Raw genomic sequence first — 21,696 nt, forward strand, 5'->3', positions numbered from 1 at the left:
GCATCCCTTCACACTTGATGTCTTCCCCGACGTCGATGTCATCTTTCAGCAGTGTAATTGCCCGTGTCTCGGAGCCAGAACGTGCTACGGTGGTTTGAGGAGTGTTATAGTGAACTCACGTTGATGTCTCGGTAAATAAATAAATGGCGTGTGACGAGGGCCTCCCGTCGGGTAGACCGCTCGCCTGGTGCAAGTCTTGCGGTTTGACGCCACTTCGGCGACATGCGCGTCGATGGGGATGAAATGATGATGATTAGGACAACACAACACCCAGTCCCTGAGCAGAGAAAATCTCCGACACAGCCGGGAATCGAACCCGAGCCCTTAGGATTGACAGGCCGTCGCGCTGACCACTTTTTTTTCTTTTTTTTTTTTATCGTTGTGTTTGGTCGTTGCGGACGTCGCTTGACATCCGTTTAAGTTCGTTGTTGATCCTTTAACTCAGTTTTTTTATGACAGAGGCGAACCAGCTCTCTGACCGAACACGCTGAGCTACCGTGCCGGCTGACCACTCAGTTACCGCGGGCGGACGATGTCTCGGTGACCAAATTCGTCTAATGTAAATGCTATGGAACCCATTTGGATCACTTTCGGGCGCCATCACCGCGTACGCAAATCAGTGGCCCCTTATTTACTCGAATTCCATGAGCTGTGCGTAGACATCTGATGCCACACACTTCCATAAAACATACCAACAAACTGTCGGATCCCTGATACACAGCACCAGCGATTTATTTCGTTCCAAAGGCGGACAAACAAGATATTAAGCAAGTGGTCATAACGTTTTGGCTCATCAGTGCATGTGACGTCTTTGAAAAATCCAGTTCGTTGAATTTATTCCTTCAAGGTAATGAGATCAACTTCCTGCAACTGTCAGACAGAACTTCAGCCTTTAGAAAGAAACTGCTATTGTGGACGAAGAGTTGGGGAATAAAGATGTACATTATGTATCTTTCTTGCTCTTGACATGTTTTTAGAAGACAAAAGACTTTTACTTGAGTAGATATTTGAAGCCTGTGTTTGTGAGTCATTTATATGAACTCAGTGGTTACTTTCTGAAGAACTTTCCAGAGGAAACTGGTTAACATAACTAGGTCAGACAGCCTTTCAGTACAAAACTTCGGTCAACACTTAACACTGAAGGAAAAAAGCAGTTTATTAGTATTTCTTCACACTCCACATTGACATCAGTGATTGTTTCCTCATCTCTGCTTGAGTTTTGGGCTTGTTGAAGCAAGAGTATTCATAAGCAGGTAACAAGGCCCTGCGAGGTTTGATACCATTTGGAACAAACTGTTTATGTGCGGTAGGTTTATCAACATTGGCAGCCCTCAACACGAAATATAGATCACCAATAAATGTGGAGAAAGAGACGCGAGTCGCTGTTTCTAATCTTGGGCCGAGATTTGAAGAACGGACGATGAAGAAGTAAGCTCATACTTCCCACTGATTTCTTGCAAGAACAAGGTTGAATAAAACTAAGCGGATGTTGATGTTCGTATCAAGGGAGCCGTGGACCCAAAATGTGTGAAAACTATTGACATAGACTGCTGACCCTGTAATTATTGAAAAGTCGTTGCCTCTTTTCAGGGACCATATGTTAGTCCAGCCTCTCCACAGAGTCCACACTCCTCCGATGTGGTTGCATCTTCTATATGGGTATCTGTAACGTTGAGGCACCTAAGCCGTCCCACTTTGTCAAGGACCATGTTTCTTTGGCGGGGGGGGGGGGGGGGGTGAGGGGGGCAGTAGAGGGGGGGGGGGGAATAACTAAGAGTAGCAATTTATATGTAGCTGTCACCAGCTGGCAGTGTTGTCTGCGGATGCACTAAGAGGCAGAACTTCAATGTTTTGTGTCTCAAGATAGCGGTTAAATGTGCAATCGAGGTCGCTGTTGCGTACGCAAATTCTTTGCTGACAAGTGTTTAAGCTCCCAGCACAACGAAGTGCGATGCAGGTCGCAAAGGGGTACCTGAAATGTAACCTTGACCAACATTTTTGCAGTAGACTGACAGTGTGTGTATGTGTAAGCCTTAATGGGTACTTCAAAGTATGTTCACAGACTGAATATTCTCGGACACGACTGAAGATCCCAGGCGCTCTACTGAACTGCTCTGAATTTACCGGTTTATCTCAATAAAACAGGTGGCTGCCCGTAACGATTATCTGCTATCAAAAGAGTATTGAGACTTCCGATAAAAAATTAAAAAAAAACACAAATTACCCAAGTAGAAAGAGTGGTGCAGAATGTGTTTTGGGCAGTTTAGTGGATGCAGATGAATAGGTAGAATTCATCGACGTAGGTTTCCAAAACGAGTTCCACATTGAACCATGTCGCCAAATAGTTATAAAACTACTATTATATGGAGTATCGCCACAGGTACTTGATTGGTTGGAACAATTTTTCACTAAAACATCTTAGTACGTCATTGTGGAAAGCCAAAGTTCGACAGACACGGAAATAACGTAGGATGTTTCTCAGAATATATAAAATATTTATCACAAATTGTAAGATGAATTATTATATTGTTCACTGGCGATTTTTACAGGAAATATGGTCGCTCTATTTAAGGAAATCCAGAAGGACCTGACCATAATTTATTCTTTGTGGAATGAATGGCAGTCCTCTGTAATTGCGAATAATTTAATACCCACCTGGCAAGTGCCAAAGGACGTATTGGAGCAGGCTTTCTTCTAATCCCAGTGCCCAGCAAAATGCAGTAGATATTATCGTGCTAGAGATGTGGAAACTGAAACAGTATGCCATTCTGCGAAAACGATTGGCAATGATACTATTGACATATTAGTACTGAGCCTACGTGGCTTGCTGTCGGCCAGTAGACAACAACAACAAGAAGTGACAGCTCGATAATCATTTGTTCGCATCTGTGTTGCCCGACTTTCCACGTCTTCTGTGGCGACCCTCGCGGTGCTGTCTGCTACCGCCATCTAGCAGCGCTATTCACGAACACAAGTGCCGTAATGCGATGTCCTAGAAACTTCACTCAGAGGAAGAGGGGTTAAAATAAGACAACACGTGTACTGGCTTATCCTGAACATTTCTGAGAAAAGAAGGTCAAAATTTTCGAAGCAATTTAGATGGCTTGATAAGTTCAAATGAAGTGTTGGAACTGTCGGTATCGCGGCTTTATATACTATTTACACTGCATGTTCAAAACTCGATTATTTTTTTCATTTTATTTTTCATATATCTCCCCATTACCTTACTAGACGAATGTTTCTCATCAAGTAAGGGAATACAAGGGCGTTATATTAAGTGTAAAATTACAACTGTTTCACAATAAGTCTCATACATCTGTCATATAATATACACTCCTGGAAATGGAAAAAAGAACACATTGACACCGGTGTGTCAGACCCACCATACTTGCTCCGGACACTGCGAGAGGGCTGTACAAGCATTGATCACACGCACGGCACACCGGACACACCAGGAACCGCGGTGTTGGCCGTCGAATGGCGCTAGCTGCGCAGCATTTGTGCACCGCCGCCGTCAGTGTCAGCCAGTTTGCCGTGGCATACGGAGCTCCATCGCAGTCTTTAACACTGGTAGCATGCCGCGACAGCGTGGACGTGAACCGTATGTGCAGTTGACGGACTTTGAGCGAGGGCGTATAGTGGGCATGCGGGAGGCCGGGTGGACGTACCGCCGAATTGCTCAACACGTGGGGCGTGAGGTCTCCACAGTACATCGATGTTGTCGCCAGTGGTCGGCGGAAGGTGCACGTGCCCGTCGACCTGGGACCGGACCGCAGCGACGCACGGATGCACGCCAAGACCGTAGGATCCTACGCAGTGCCGTAGGGGACCGCACCGCCACTTCCCAGCAAATTAGGGACACTGTTGCTCGTGGGGTATCGGCGAGGACCATTCGCAACCGTCTCCATGAAGCTGGGCTACGGTCCCGCACACCGTTAGGCCGTCTTCCGCTCACGCCCCAACATCGTGCAGCCCGCCTCCAGTGGTGTCGCGACAGGCGTGAATGGAGGGACGAATGGAGACGTGTCGTCTTCAGCGATGAGAGTCGCTTCTGCCTTGGTGCCAATGATGGTCGTATGCGTGTTTGGCGCCGTGCAGGTGAGCGCCACAATCAGGACTGCATACGACCGAGGCACACAGGGCCAACACCAGGCATCATGTTGTGGGGAGCGATCTCCTACACTGGCCGTACACCACTGGTGATCGTCGAGGGGACACTGAATAGTGCACGGTACATCCAAACCGTCATCGAACCCATCGTTCTACCATTCCTAGACCGGCAAGGGAACTTGCTGTTCCAACAGGACAATGCACGTCCGCATGTATCCCGTGCCACCCAACGTGCTCTAGAAGGTGTAAGTCAACTACCCTGGCCAGCAAGATCTCCGGATCTGTCCCCCATTGAGCATGTTTGGGACTGGATGAAGCGTCGTCTCACGCGGTCTGCACGTCCAGCACGAACGCTGGTCCAACTGAGGCGCCAGGTGGAAATGGCATGGCAAGCCGTTCCACAGGACTACATCCAGCATCTCTACGATCGTCTCCATGGGAGAATAGCAGCCTGCATTGCTGCGAAAGGTGGATATACACTGTACTAGTGCCGACATTGTGCATGCTCTGTTGCCTGTGTCTATGTGCCTGTGGTTCTGTCAGTGTGATCATGTGATGTATCTGACCCCAGGAATGTGTCAATAAAGTTTCCCCTTCCTGGGACAATGAATTCACGGTGTTCTTATTTCAATTTCCAGGAGTGTATGTGAGAATGGTCCATTACTGACTGTTCACTTTGAAAAATAGGTCTGGAATGATGTGTTTCCCTTACTGATTCCCTCAACTGACTAAACCAGCTGGACAGGACAGAATACAAGACCCTCCTTGCAAATTGCAGGAATAAATATGTTTACTTGGTGGCCAACCCAAATCCATTTCTCGGGAACAAGCATGTAACACTACCTATATTACTGACAAGACACACAACATAAATTTCACTGAAGACATTTTAAAAAATTTCTCATTCATTTATTACTTTAGACATTCACATAGTAATCTTCTACAGACATGGGTCGATAAATGAAAAATTTAAAAAACTGAGGTGTAAACAACAATCAGGTTTCGAATTATAGAGCGATAGTGTGAAATTGCGACGCTATATACAAGGCTACCACTCCGGCTGGACTAGTTACGTGCTAAAATACATATAAAGTCCTTCAAAACCTTTGACTGGCGTTTTCTCAGAAACTTTCGAGTATCTACAGATAAATCAAGACACGATTTCGCTTATATTGACCCTTTTTCCAGTGAGCGAAGTTTCTGGGAAATCGGGTTATGTTACGAGTTCTTAACGTGTTCTCATCGTCAGTCGCTGCTGCAACACTGGTTCCTCTTCGGGTTTTTCGTCCCTGTTAAAACGTACTATTAAATCGAATATCGCAACAGACACGTTGTGGGGCGCTCTATCAAACGGAAACTTGAAACCGCACTATTAAAAAAAAAGTTACACTTGTAACTCGAAAGAAACAGATGCAACATGAGCGGCGTTTGTTTGAGCTGACACCGTTTACATATTGCAAAAACGAACATTAGTTACCTGCCGAAACACCAGAGAAAACGAGGTTGACGACTCTTAGGAGAGACATCTGGTATATGTGGACTTAAAGACGTAAATCGCGGTAATTGCAGGTTCATTATAGTATTACTGAAAGTTTGGCGCCAGACTGGAAGGTAAAAAATGCTTACTCACTTGGCGTTCGAAACTGTTACATATAAAAAGATATGAACGAAGCATTTCAGTCTGCCTATTGAAGGGACTCTGATTCTTGACACGTTCATAACCTCCAGTGACTGAAGAAAACACCATTGTTCCATGAGACACATGACAAGTCCGCTGACAAACTGCTTCTGGTAAAAGACTTACCACTCCCCCAGCGGCACCCGCCGGCAGTTACCATATTCTCTCCACTGTACAGCTTTTCCTTTAGCTCCTCTACTGAGTCGCATCCCGGAAAGCGTCCGGACATGCCGGAGATGACGACCGTTGGCTTCTCAGGAGTACCCATCTGCGAAAGACAACAACGAAAACGGTTTTACAGATAACTCTTGTGGCACACCATCTATTCACATCTGATCATATTAAGGAATGTGTTACACTCTTTCCATGTCTTCTACTTTTTAAGTTTGAGCGATGTCTTATGAAAAGTATCCAGATAATCCTATGTAATGCGAAGTTGATCACTGGATGATACAGTAGGCGGACCCGCCTACATAAAAGGACGTGAGGAGTGTTGAGTTGTTACAATGCTACCGAACAGACAGACCAGCTACAGGAGGTGCCACCTCACTGCAGCACTATCAAATCCACCTACCACCACTAAACATAGCAGAAGCCACTGGAGTTGTACTGGAGACCTCCAGGGGCAGAATGCAGTTCGAGCCGCCTACAGACCACCTCGCAGACACTTTGAGACACTCGACATGCTGCTGCTAATATTGTCCGATACAGGAATCAGTAATTTGCAAAGAGGGTGTTAATGGACTAGGGACGCTGCATTGCAGCTTGTGGTAAGTTGGAATTTGAGTTGGGCAGGGACTGTGTCCGGATGACTGAAGCGGTTAAGGCAACCGCTCATGACAAGCGGTAAATCTCGGTTCACGTCCAGGTCCGACACTAATTTTCAACTTTCACCATTGCATTTCCACAACGCCCTGTGTGGCTAGAAATCCCCAAAGTTCCATTCATCCCTTTCCTCTTATTCCCCATTCTCTATTTCATATAAATATGTGTACCAGTCGTGTCATCGCAAGTGGTGTCCGTTCTGTCGGAAATTTGAGTCAGTCAGGGACTGTGTCCGGATGGCCAAACCAGTTACGCAACCGTTCATGAGAACTGGTAAATACGAGTTCCAGTCCTAGTCCAGCACAAATTTTCGACTTCCACCCTGTGCAGCTCGATGTCACGAAACCCATCCCTTTTTTTCTCCGATTCTATTTCATACAAAATATTATTTCTATATTTTTGTGTATCCTATGAGGGTAATCAATTATTCTCCGCAATTTAGTTATATTTTTGTTTATTTTGGTAGTACTGTTGTTTTACGTTGTTGACGCTTGCTTTGTTTATTTGTTGTTATACCTTTGCAATTTTCAAGGTGCTAGGTTAGTTTCGCCATCGCTGCCGTGCTGTTAATCATGGCTCCTCCGCTGTCTATTTGCACCAAAGAAGAGCAACGTTCAGTGATCCGTTTTTTGTTGTCGTTAGGCGTATCAGGGGCCCAAATTCATCGAAGACTTTCGGTACAGTACAGGAAGTGTTTTGCCACAACTGAGTGTCTACGAATGGATTGAAAAATTCCGAGCCGGCCGGAGTGGCCGAGCGGTTAAAGGCGCTACAGTCTGGAACCGCACGACCGCTACGGTCGCAGGTTCGAATCCTGCCTCGGGCATGGATGTGTGTGACGTCCTTAGGTTAGTTAGGTTTAAGTAAGTTCTAAGTTCTAGGGGACTTATGACCACAGCAGTTGAGTCCCATAGTGCTCAGAGCGATTTTTTTTGAAAAATTCCGAAATGGTCGCACATATGTTACGCAGGATGAAGGAGCCGGACGACCGTTCACCGCCACAAATGAAGAAAACATTGAGCGTTCACGTGAAATGATTCTCTTAGACAACGCTTAACTATTGACAAAGTGGTACATCTTCTGCAAATTAGTCACGGTTCTGCCTACGAAATCATTCACAACAGACTTGGGTTTCATAAAGTTTGCGCAAGATGGGTCCCAAAACAACTCACACAGTTGCATAAACAAACGCGTTTGGACATCTGCAAAAAACATTTGGATCGCTATGGTAACGAAGGGAACAAGTTAGACAGGATCGTTACTGGTGACGAAACATGGATCCATCATTACGAGCCGAAGAGTAATCGGCAGTGTATGGAATGGAAACATCCAAATTCGCTGTGCCAGAAAAAATTCAAGCCCCAACCGCCCGCAGGAAAACTGATGCTTACGGTTTTTCGGGCCGCACACGGTCCAGTACTGCAACATTATGGGGAAAGGGGCGCAACAATAAACAGTGTGCCGGCCGCGGTGGCCGAGCGGTTCTAGGCGCTTCAGTCCGGAACCGCGCGACTGCTACGGTAGCAGGTTCGAATCCTGCCTCGGGCGTGGATGTGTGTGATGTCCTTAGGTTAGTTAGGTTTAAGTGGTTCTAAGTTCTAGAGGACTGCTGGCCTCAGATGTTAAGTCCCATAGTGCTCAGAGCCATTTGAACCATTTGAATAAACAGTGTACGTTACAATGAGATGCCTGCAATTCGAAGCAAACGCCGAGGATTGCTTAAGGTGTTGTGTTGTTACACAATGCCCGTCCGCTTACTGCTGCCCACACTACTGAAACGCTCCAGAAACTCAAATTTGAAGTACTGGATCATCCTCCATATAGTCCCGATCTTGCCCCTTCTGACTATCACTTGTTTGGTCCACTCACACAGTCATGAAAGGGCCGTCGATTTGCCTCGGGCGAAGCAGTGAAAGAAGCGGTGCATTCCTGGCTCGCAGCTCAACCAAGAACCTTCTTTTATGAGGGTATCACGAAGCTTGTACAACGATGGACCAAGGGCGTTGAAACGCAAGGAGACTGTGTCGAAAAATGATGTTCTTGTCAATTCCCTATTTGATTACAGTAAAATTTTATAATACTTTGCCGATAAGCGAAGCTATTCAGTTTCAGGCGCAGCAGATTAAACGACTGCTGCCCAACGTGCAGCTAATCACTACGCCAATATCACAACAAGCAGCACCACAGCTGGTTGTTGCACCCACGTTTCTGTCATTTAATAGCAACGAATAGAATTGGTTAGAATGTCGCACACATAGAAGCCCATTTCACCGCATACAACGTCACAGACACGGCGCAGAGTTCTTTCTCTCTCAACAGTCGGAACCGACGTATACCGTTTAATGTTTAAATCTGTGCCCAGAATCTCATCCAGAAGATTTTAGTTACGACTACCTTTTTTTGGCTGCTCGCGATCATGTCACAGCACCGAGGTTTAAATTTTTTTCAACTCAAGAAACAGCCTGCTCAGACTGTAAAACAGTAGACTGCCAAACTTAGAGGACTAACAAGAGATTTCGGGTGCGTTAATGTGCACTCAATTACTGTGATGTCACGTTACGTCATGCAAACATGCAAAATGTGTCAGAGGCACGCATTCGTACCGCGGTACTCAAATTGCCAGATCCTGATCTGAAAACGGTTTTGTCTTTTGTGGAATCTCAAAGTTTTGTTTGCACAGCTGACGTTGTATTAGGCTCCACATATTTCTGTTGTTAAAAGTGCACAAGTCCCCCCTCCCCCCCTCCCCAGTGTTCTTATGAATTTATGGACAGCCCTGCAGGATTCATGGTGTCCATTCCCTCCCTATTTCAGACAGAAGTCGAGTGCACGCCACGTCGTGTTGCGGCTCTTCTGCGTGCTCGCGGGGGCCTACACGATATTAGGCAGGTGTGCCAGTTTCTTCGGCTCTTCAGTGTAGTATGTCTGCAAGACAGCTAGGGCTCGTGGCGGGCTGGCGCACGGCTTCAGCGAACCTTTCTGGAAGTGTGTGTTGTGTTGTCTGCAACGCCACTAGCGCCAACACAAGCGGTGGCTCGTATCCCCGCACTGTCGGAGAAGAAACTTTTTATCCAGTTAAGAGTGGCTCTAAAAATAATTAAATTTCAGCTACATACAGGTGGATCTGTTTCCCTCATCCGTAAAGACACTTATGAAAGGATTGGTAGCCGACGCATCTCCCTTCGTCAGCACAGTCACCAGATCTCAACATTATTGAGGTTTTGTGGTCCACTTTGGAGAGAAGGTTGCGTGATCGCTATCCCCATGCAAGGCCTGTCTTTATCCATTCCGAGACGAATGGAAGTTGTTTTGAGTGCTAACGGTTTTCCTACACAGTATTAGGCATGGCAGTGTGTTGAGTTCCGTATTTTTGTCCACCACCTTTTGGTAAGAGATTACGATCTATATTGCTAAACTGCTAATCCGATTTATGGTTCATTGCGCAAAATCTCAGTTGTGCACGACCAGCGCGCTCTGTCTGGCATATAAAGGCTATGTGCACATTTATATCTAGCATAACTTGTCAGTTACAGCTAATGAGACCACAAAGGACTGAGTTAAGAGGTTATGTCTGCAAGACCAAGAATCCGACAGATACAGACTTAAAAACCAATAGTTTCTCACTAGATTATCATTACTGAAAAAAATCATTGCGTAAAAAAGGATAAACCATAGCAAAACAAGATCGACCACATGTTGGCAGAAGGAAGTCTCATAAAAAAGGGTAAAAAATGTAGTGTAGCCGACAACATAGCTTAGTGGGACACTGCCATGAAGCATAAAGAACAGAACCACATTTCCAGACAATGGAATTCCAGTCAGAGCTTCACTGAATGCGTTCCGTAATTAGCTGCTTCCTGCCTCGTAGTTATAAGAGTACATCTTTTGCAGCGAATAACTGCTGTCTGCAAAAAGGGTAAAAGATCAGATACCCAAAATTACAGAGCAACAACACTTAAAGCTGTCTATTGTGAGGTCATAAGGTATTTTCTAAGTTCAAACACTGTGATGTAGGAAGTGAAGCTTGTGTCAAAGAATCAACACGGACGCAGAATGGCTCAAATGGCTCTGAGCACTATGCGACTTAACTTCTGAGGTCATCAGTCGCCTAGAACTTAGAACTAATTAAACCTAACTAACCTAAGGACATCACACACATCCATGCCCGAGGCAGGATTCGAACCTGCGACCGTAGCGGTCACGCGGTTCCAGACTGAAGCGCCTTTAACCGCACGGCCACACCGGCCGGCACGGACGCAGAAAAAACCACTCGTGGGAAACACAGCTCGTTATATTCACACATGACATCTTGTAAACAGTAGATGCAGACGAATGGTAGATTAAGTCTACCTAGATATCCAAAGTATTGAGCCATGCTGGCTCTATTACCGTCCATTATTGCGAAAGCGTTGCAGGTGCAGGATTTTGTGCACGAACTGACCTCTCGCTTACGTTCCATATATGTTCGAAGGGATTCATGTCGGGCAATCTGGATGGCTAAACCATTCGCTCAATTGTCCGGAATGTTCTTCAAACTAATCGCGCGTAGTTGTAGCTCGGTGACATGGCGCATTCTCGTCCATAAAAATTCATCGTTGTTTGGGAACATGATGTCCATGAATGGCTGAGAATGGTCTCCGAGTAGTCGAACGTAACCATTTCCTGTTAATGATCAGTTCAGTCGGACCAGAGAACCCAATCCATTCCATGTAAACACAGTGCACACCATTATAGAGCCACACCCAGCTTGCACAGCGCCTTCTTGGCAACTTGAGTCCATGGCTCGGTGGGGTCCGCGCCACACTCGAACCCTGCCGAGACCTTTTACCAACTGAAACCGAATCGAACTCATCTGACCAGGCAACGGTTTTCCAGTCCTCTAGGATCCAACCGATTTGGCCAAAAGTGCAGGAGAGGCGCTGTAAGCGATGTCGAGCTGGTAGCAAAAGCACTCGCGTCAATCATTTCCTGCCATAGCCCACTGACGCCAAATTTCGCCACGCAGTGCTAATGGACACGTTCCTCCTAGGTCCCACATTGATTACTGTGGTTATTTCAAACAATGTTGCTTGTCTGTTGCCGGCCGCTGTGGCCAAGCGGTTCTAAGCGCGACAGTCCGGAACCGCGCTGCTGCTACGGTCGCAGGTTCGAATCCTGCTTCGGGCATGGATGTGTGTGATGTTCTTAGGTTAGTTAGGTTTAAGTAGTTCTAAGTCTAGGGACTGACGGCCTTAGATGTTAAGTCCCATAGTGCTTAGAGCCATTTGAACCATTTGATTATCTGTTAGCAATGACGACTATATGCAAACGCCGCTGCTCTCGGTCGTTAAGTGAAGGCTGTCGTCCATTGCGTTGTCCGTGGTGAGAGGCAACGCCTGAAATGTAGTATTCACGGCACAGTCTTGACACCGTGGATCTCGGAATACTGAATTCCCTAACGATTTCCGAAACAGAATGTCCCAAGCGTGTAGCTCCAACTACCATTCCGCGTTCATTCCCGTCGTGTGATAATACAATCACCAGTCAAACCGTGCCGTTTTGTACCATGCCACCTGCAAATATGCATATCGTTATCTCATGACTTTTACCATCTGTGCAAAAGGAAGGCATATTGGGTGTAACGTTCGAAGTCATTAGAGACGGAGCACAAGCTCCGATTGTGTCAAGACTGGAGAAGGAAATCTACCGTGTCCTTTCAAAGGAACCATCCCGGATATGCCTGGAGCGTTTTAGGGAAGTCACGGAAAACCTAAATCTGGTCTGCTGGACGCAGGTTGGAACAGTCGCTCTTCCGAATGGGAATCTTGTACACTAACTACTGCGCCACCTCACTCGGTCATCCGTGTAAAGTAACGTCGGGAGATCCCTAGAAAAGCATAAATTTTCACACAATACGTAACCAATTTCTCAGATAGGATCAGCAGCATTCTCGGGCTGTCTGAAGAAGCATCGCCGTTCGAGAATCGTAATGAATATCACAAAGACTAGGATAAAATTTGCACTTGTTGTAACGAAAATCAGCACTCTTGAATTGCGGCTAGATGTAAGATATACGTATAAAGACGAAGAATCCGGATAGTATCCAATCAGGTTAGAGGTGAACATCAGAGCACGCCACATCATATATTTAGGGGTAACAGTTAGAATCCACACCATTAGGACGATAACGTAAAGTAAGTTTACGGAAGGGAAATGAGAGACTTAGATTTGTTGGATGGATTCTTGGAAGGCTCGTTGTATCTGTAAAGGAGGTGGCATATACGACGCTAGTGCAACCAAGTCTGGCCCAGAATTTGGCTTTCTCATTAAGTAAGTTCTGCAATAGATAATGAAAGAATTCTATCTACTGACTTGGCATAAAATACTATGAAGTTTCGGCACTATGTTAAATCAGTAGATGGATCGAAACCATATAATCTGTCACAGTAATGGTATCTAAACGGAGGACGATAGAGAAAAGATCGAAATGTCTAAAACTTTCTTTCGAAAACGTTTCACTGAGGAAGATCATACTCACGCTTCCCCTTTAAGTCGTTGTATGAACGTCAAGACAGCAGATATCGAAATAAGTGGCCGTGGTATAGAAAAGCAACTGAAATCGCTCAACGGGGAAGGCCAGTGGACGTGAGATACCAGCGCGATTATACGAGGGCATGCTGACAAGTAATCCCTCCCAATTTCTATGTGAAAACTCAAAGTTTTTAAATAAGACTATCTTTATTAATATTCTACATCTTTATCCTTCGTGTCTAGGTATTTATTTCTCAACTTAGTCAGCTCTGGTGACATACACATTTCTCCCAAAGAGAGAAGAGTTTCGTTGATACCATCGCTGCAGAACGTTTGACTTTGTACCGCTTCATCACTACCAAAGTGAAGTCCTCCGAGGTTTCCTTCAAGTTTTGGAAACATGAAATCGAACTGGGCTAAGTCGGGACCGTATGGAGGATAATCGATGACAGTGAATCCAAGGCCTCGGATTGTTGCAAATGACGCAACGCTCGTGTGTGGTGTGGATCGTCATGCTGAAGGGGACGGTGCTCCAAGTGTGGACGTATTCTTCTGCGGTTAGATAACTTATTACAGCACGCAGTTCCTCACGCGCCGACATAATTACGTCACACACCACTATGTTACATGCTGCAATCTGGAGCCCTCTACCGGCACCGAAGCGGGAAAGACGACCGAGTAATATGCATGACATGTAATACCTCAGCCGACATCGAGAACTGAATAAGAAGTTCGGAGCCATTACTTAACAGCACGTCCTCTTACACAGAGCAAGCGAAAGAACTTTTTCCTCTTCTAGCAACTTTGTACTGCAGATCATTCCTAGTAATTGGAAAAAAAATGCAGGTCGTTCTCGTTTTCAAGAAGAGTCGTCAAACAGATGCACGAAACTATAGGCTTATATCTCTAACGTTGGTCTGTTGTAGAATTTTGGAACATTTTTTATGCTCGCGTAATTTTTTAAAAGCGTAAATCTTCTTTGCAGGAACCAAAATGGATTCTGAAGACAAAGATCGTGTGAAACATAGCTCGTTCCGTCCTTCCACGAGACCCAGAAAGCAGCAGATATCGGCGCCCAGGTTGGCAACGTGTTCCTTTATTTCCGGATGGCGTTCGAAACTGCTTCGCACTGCCGCACGAACAAAATAAGAGGTTATGGAACATTAGATCAGCTGTACGACTGGACTGAGGAGGTTTAAGCAAACAGAACACAGCTTATCTTCCTCAATGGTGTGACATCTTTACATATAAAAGTAACTTCAGGCATACTGCAAAGGACTGTTATAAGACCATTACTTTTCATAATTTTCGCAATACACTCTGAAACAAATAAATAAACGTACCACGAAGAAATCTTGAGTATGTCAATAAAGTGTTGGTCCAACTCTGCCCCTTATGCTAACAGTTATTAGGCTTGGCACTAGCTAATAGAGTTGTTGGATGTCCTCCTGAGGGTTATCGTGTCAAATTCTGTACAATATGCACGTTAGATCGTCAAAATCCCGAGCAGGTTGGAGGACGCTGCTGCAAATATTCTTGTCGGGGGTGAGACCGGGAGACGTGATGGCTTACCTTGAAGAGCAACAAAACTGGGCATAGAATCCGTAGACGTAATACTGTGCTGAAACAGTGCAGCGGATGACAACCAAAGTGGTGTTGATATGAAAATAATGGCACCCCAGACCACGGCAGGCGACAGTCAGTTTGGTATCCCACAGCGATCCGGGGCGTCGTCTTCGGCATGGAACCACGCCAATTGGAGTAGAATAGTCTTCAGTGATGACTCTTGCTTCGAAATGAGCCCAGATGACGAGCGAAGACGTGCGTTGAGATGCCCTGTATAGTGATGGGATACCAACCTGACTGTTGCCCGCCAAACGGCCTGTCAACTTGGAGTGATAATATGGGCTGCCTTTTTTTTTCATAGCAGAACTCCTTTGGTTGTAATCCGCGGCAACCTTACACCACAGCTGCACGTCCACAGTATTCTGCTCCCAGTTTTGTTGCTCGTCAGCGCAAGCTATCCTGGGCTTATATTTCAGCAACTTAATGCCCGCCCGCACAAGGCGAAAGCTGTTCTTCGTGCTTGCCAAACCCGGCCTTGGCCAGAAACGTCGCCAGATCGCTCCTCACCTCAGAACGCTTGCAGCGTACGGGCAGGGCCCTCCAACCAGCTCGGGATTTTGACGACCTGAAGAGCCAACGGACAGAATTTGGTACTATATCCCTCACGAAAACATTCAACAGCTCTATCAACCAATGCCAAGCCGAGTAACTGCTTGAATAATGGCTAGAGGTTGAGCAATGTGTTTTTGGTTTCCTCGATTTGTGAAGCTCTTTCTCTTGAGTAAATAATCGAATACACAGTCATGTACATCACATCTACCGATTTCCACCCCATTCGGATAATTCCTTCGTAGTGTGTCCTTTTTTTCAGTCTTAGAGTATACTTATAAGAATGACAGGGTACTGACCCTTGTTAATGAACAGCAAAACTGCTCACCACAGAAAATCTTGGAAAACGTGATTTCAAAGCACCAGTCACTTGATGTTACATGTCTACGCATGTGCATCTCTGGTATGCTCTGTCCCAAATACTTCGGTACGTTGCTACGTTTGACCGACTGAGAGGAGAAAACTCGTTTAGTGACCAGTTGAATACAACACAAAGGTTTTATCGTGTAAAACGTGTGCGGACTGCTCCTGCAAGAATTAAAGACTGAAAGTGTTTTGGCAAAGAAATAAAATAAATCAAGCGTAGGGCTGCATCCACGTCAACGGCGGTCATTTCCAGCATCTTCTGTGATGTTCATTAGCTTGGGTCAATCCCACGTCCGTCTTCTTTCTACATGTATGAGGCACTTGCCTGTTACGCCCTCTTAGTTCAAATTATTGATCTTTCCATCATTTCCTCGGGATTCCTAAAGATCTTCTGGCCACTGGGTAATAATTCATCATTCATTTTGGTACACACGGAGACAAACCGCGAATTTGACCTGGTCTAAGTTTTTCCATTTCCTGTAATGGCAATTTCTCGTCCTTGGTACATGTTTTCTACTACCTTTATTATGTGCAGATGTCGGTCTTCTTTTTTTTCTTATCTCCCGCAGCTTTTCTCTGTCTATACACTATGTGATCAAAAGTATCCGGACACCCACAGAAACATACGTTTTTCATATTAGCTGCATTGTGCTGCCACTTACTGCCAGGTACTCCATATCAGCGACCTCAGTAGTCATTATGATTGGGTGTCCCTTGTGTCATACGTCTCTACGCGACATTTCCACACTCCTAAACATTCCTAGGTCCACTGTGTCCGAAGTGATAGTGAAATGGAAACATGAAGAGACACGTACAGCACAAAAGCGTACAGGCCGACTTCATCTGTTGACTGACAGAGACCGCCGACAGTTGAAGTGGGTCGTGATGTGTAATAGGCAGTTATCTATCCAGACCATCACACAGGAATTCCAACCTGCATCAGGATCCACTTCAAGTTCTATGACACTTAGGAAGGAGGTGAGAAAACTTGGATTTCGTGATCCAGCGGTTGCTCATAAGCACACATCACGCTGGTAAATGCCAAACGACGCCTCGCTTGGTGTAAGGAGCGTAAACATTGGACGATTGAACAGTGGAAAAACGTTGTGTGGAATGACGAATCACGGTACACAATGTGGCGATCCGATGGCAGGGTGTGGGTATGGCGAATGCCCGGTGAACGTCATCTGTCAGCGTGTGCAGTGCCAACAGTAAAATTCGGAGGCGGTGGTGTTATGGTGTGGTCGTGTTTTACATGGAGGGGGCATGCACCCCTTGTTGTTTTGCGTGGCACTATCACAGCACAGGCCTACATTGGTGCTTTAAGCACCTTTTTGTTTCCCACTGTTGAAGAGCAATTCGGGGATGGCGATTGCATCTTTCAACACGATCGAACACCTGTTCATAATTCACGCCAGTTGCGGAGTGGTTACATGACAATAACATCCCTGTGGTGCACTGTCCTCCACAGAGTCCTGACCTGAATCCTACAGAACACCTTTGGGATGTTTTGGAACGCCGACCTCGTGCAAGGCCTCGCCGACCGACATCAGTATCTCTCCTCAGTGCAGCACTCTGTGAAAAATGGGATGCCATTCCCCTAGGAACCTTTCAGCACCTGAGAGAACGTATGCCTGCGAGAATGGAAGCTGTCATCAAAGCTAAGGGTGGGCCAACACCACAGTGAATTCCAGCATTACGGATGGAGGACGGCGCCACGAAATTGTAAGTCATTTTCAGCCTGGTGTCCGGATACTTTTGATCACATCGTGTATTATCGGAAGTTTTCACATAGTCTATGAATGGTAAATATGTCTCTCTTTTGAACTTTGTGTTCATAAACGATTTGTCTAATTGCGAACGTACTGTCTGTGCACGATCTACCTTTCCGCTTCTAGCAGAATATTTTCAACAGTTGCTGCTAGTCGGGGCAATAAATTTTATAACCCTCACTAGCTGAGAGAAGCGCCAACAGTATTTGCAATTACTTCTGTTTCCTTTGTTGTAAATAGGTGTTGAAACTAATATCTAGTCTTCTGGGGTTTTATTATTTGTCCAGCGTATGTTAATATAGGTGAGGAGATACATATATGAGTTCTGTGTTGATTCAATTACTGCACGGTGTTCTTCTCTTTTTCATTTTACACATTTGTTTTTCTAATTCCTTATTCTGTCTACTGTCGTCCTTCCTCTTTTTCGTGCATATTTTTTTCGTCCACATTATTATTTATATTGACTCCAGTTATCCACAGTTTCTTACAATAGTCTAGCCATTGCGTCTTACTTACCACTTCTATTGTTCATAATCTTTTATATTTTTATTCAAGTTCTAGATCATTGTATTAGCAAATTCCTGTTTACTATAGACATCGCAGCCACTTCCGAAATGAGTCTTTCCCAGCTTTCTTGATTAATGTTCGGAGATAATTTTTTAGAAAGTATTTCATAGTCTTCTTTATTTTCAGCTGTCCTGTTCTGTAACTGTATCAGATACGCGTCACTTTTCCTCTTCGTTAATATATCTGTAAGGTGCAGTTAAATGATAACAAGACAGGTAGAAATAAAAGCAAGTGAACTGTTTATTATTTCAAAAATAATGGCGAGAACTGTTAACACATTTATTGCACTATGACACAGGATGGTCAATGCCTTCATGGAAGGATGTTTGTGGTTTCCTACGGAACGAAGATTGTACCCAGGCAGGCATTTCTTCGTTCGAAGCAAATAAGGACTCCAAAAATATGGAAATCGCATGGGGAGAGATCGGGACAGTATGGAGGATGTGTCAGGACTTCCCAGCGTACTCGAAGCAACTTACCAACAAAATGCCCGCACACATGTTGCCAAACGCTACAAACGCCTCGCTGGGAAGCTCCTACACTTCCCAAACAGCGAGGTCATCGGTCCCATCGGATTAGGAAGGATGGGGAAGGAAGTCGACCTCTCCCCGCATGATTTCCATATTTTTGGAGCCCTGAAAGAAAGAGATTCGTGGCCGCCGATTTGCTTCGGACGAAGAAGTACATGCCTAGGTACAAGCATGATTCCGTAGGTAACAAAACACATTTTTCCATGAAAGCATTGACCTTTCTGTCTGACAGAGGGATAAATGTATTAACAGCTATGGCGATTACTTTTGAAATAATAAACGGATTATTTACTATTTTCTCATTTGTCTCGTTGTCATTTGACAGCCCTTTATGCCTGCCCATGTGGCCGAGCGGCTCTAGGCACTTCAGTCTGGAACCACGCGACCGCTACGGTTGCAGGTTCGAATCCTGCCTCGGGCATGGATGTGTGTGATGTCCTTAGGTTAGTTAGGTTTAAGTAGTTCTAAGTTCTAGGGGACTGATGACCTCAGATGTTATGTCCCATAGTGCTCAGAGCCATTTGAACAGTCCTGTATACATCATCATTCCAGTAGTTCAATCTCTTTTGTTCTTTCTGTGACTTCTATTTCATAGAGCCTCTGCAGCTGCCTGCTCTATTACAGTTTTAATATTATTCCATCCCATCTCTATATTTTGGCATTCTTATATTTTTTTCAGTTTCTCCGATAGTGTTTCTTTATGGAACTTTTTTAGCAAATATGTTTTTCATTTCTTATTCTCTTGGTTTCTTAGAAATCTTATTCTTCGTCAGAGACCTTTTAATCGGTATCACTGCCATCAACAAATAATGGTCTGTATTCAATTTAGCCCCCTTTCTGCGTTTCGCCCTGGACGGGCCAATCGGGCCAGAACGACTGCCGTATCATCCTCTGCCATTGGCATTATTGGATGTGGTATGGAGGGCCATGTGGTCAGCACACCGCTATTAAGTCCTCTGTACATTCTCACATGTACGTGTAACCACTATTTTCTGATTTGCCAAAAACAAATCTATAATCGGTTGCTGTCTTCTTTCAACCCTGGTTATTCTGTGTATCTCCATACGTATGAAAAATGTATTCTTAATTCGGAAGTATTGGAACATGAGAAGTCTCGTAGTAATTTGCCATTTCTGTTTAAGACGTTCTCTCCAATGTTTACCATAATATTCACAGCTACGCTCTTTCCAGCTCTAGCATTTATAACGCCTCCAATTACGACAAAGTCATTTTTACAAGGCCAGATCAGAAAGTCTTTGGCCATATTTCTTTTAGTTGAAACAAGGTACATACAGATGACGACAAATATACGTCATATTCTATGTACACTACACCATTTTTTCCACGTAGTCCCCACACCGGTTCACACACCCGCAGCACTAAATTTGAGGTACCACTGCAGTAGAATCCGTCCAGCTGACTACAGAACCACCGTTGGACCGCTGTCATGGCTTCATTGTTATTCGTGAATCACTTTCCTGCCAGGAACTTCTTCAGCGTTCCGAAAAGTGGAAATAACTAGGGACGAGGTCTGGACTGTGCGGTGGGGGTCCAGAATCTACCAGTGAAATGTCTGGAGCTTTTTTTGTCACAGCCGAACCCAGATGTTTCCACATGATGCTCTGCCGCTTGGATTCTGGCGTGAAATGCAGTATCCATGTACCACCGCCAGTAACAACGCCACCCTCCTTGAAGTACCGCTCCTGATGATTCAGTTAAGACATCATTCACTTGCCTTTCATCATATCATCCAACTGCTTAGGAATATCAACCAATTGCTTAGGCACCCATTGACATGAAATCTTTCGGTACCCTAAGGACCCGATAACGATGTCGTAAGCACACCCATACGATACGCCAAGTTCCCGAGAAATGGCTGGTATGTGCACACGCCGATTTGCTTTTAAAACTGCAGCCACGCGGGAAACGTTGTCGTCAGTCAGCGACGAATGCGGTCTCCCCAACCGCTCAATGCCGTACACGACTTCACTGCCTTTGTCGAACTCACACCACCACCTCACAGTTCTCGAAGCGATGATGATGTTTCGTTTGTGAGGCGCACAACTGCGCAGTCATCAGCATCCGTAAAAGTCCCAACTTTTACACAGTCCAATTCTTTTTCACAGTCCAAGCAAAGGACTTGGAAGAGCAGTTGAATGGAATGGACAGTGTCTTGAAAGGAGGATATAAGATGAACATCAACAAAAGCAAAACAAGGATAATGGAATGTAGTCGAATTAAGTCGGGTGATGCTGAGGGAATTAGATTAGGAAATGAGACACTTAAAGTAGTAAAGGAGTATTGCTATTTGGGGAGCAAAATAACTGATGATGGTCGAAGCAGAGAGGATATAAAATGTAGACTGGCAATGGCAAGGAAAGCGTTTCTGAAGAAGAGGAATTTATTAACATCGAGTACAGATTTAAGTGTCAGGAAGTCGTTTCTGAAAGTATTTGTATGGAGTGTAGCCATGTATGAAAGTGAAACATGGACAATAAATAGTTTGGACAAGAAGAGAATAGAAGCTTTCGGTGGGTAGATCACATAACAAATGAGGAGGTATTGAATAGGATTGGGGAGAAGAGAAGTTTGTGGCACAACTTGACTAGAAGAAGGGATCGGTTGGTAGGACATGTCCTGAGGCATCAAGGGATCACAAATTTAGCATTGGAGGGCAGCGTGGAGGGTAAAAATCGTAGAGGGAGACCAAGAGATGAATACACTAAGCAGATTCAGAAGTATGTAGGTTGCAGTAGGTACTGGAAGATGAAGAAGCTTGCACAAGATAGATTAGCCTGGAGAGCTGCATCAAAACCAGTCTCAGGACTGAAGACACAACAACAACAACAACACGAATGATAATGATGATGATGATAATGACGATGATGATGATGAAATGATGAGGACAACACAAACACCCAGTCCGGCAGAGAAAATCCCCATCGCGGCCGGGAATCGAACCCGAGACCCAGTGATCCAGAGGTAGCAACGCTAGCCAGTAGACCACGAGCTGCGGATTTCTCAAAGCGAGAAAGTTTTCCCCACACGTGGGCTGCATGTCTCTTTAGATCTCGACGGGCGTTCGTCCCTTGCGCCATAGAAAACGAACCACACTTCGTTGCTATAATGCTGTGGACATGTGAAGCACAACCGCCATCCTTAA

General features: G+C 45.2%; 1 protein-coding gene across 1 annotated transcript in view; it reads right to left on the reverse strand.

Moving 5' to 3' along the window:
• The window catches only part of LOC126474654 (fatty acid synthase-like), a 169,516-nt gene that overhangs the window by 75,215 nt on the left and 72,605 nt on the right, over positions 1-21,696 (reverse strand). The window contains exon 2 of the mRNA XM_050102132.1: positions 5,915-6,056. Within this exon, the coding sequence (XP_049958089.1) occupies positions 5,915-6,056 (142 nt within the window). The remainder of the gene's footprint in view (positions 1-5,914; positions 6,057-21,696) is intronic.

The sequence above is a fragment of the Schistocerca serialis genome, chromosome 4, assembly GCF_023864345.2.
Source record: "Schistocerca serialis cubense isolate TAMUIC-IGC-003099 chromosome 4, iqSchSeri2.2, whole genome shotgun sequence".
Classification (NCBI taxonomy): Eukaryota; Metazoa; Arthropoda; class Insecta; order Orthoptera; family Acrididae; genus Schistocerca; species Schistocerca serialis.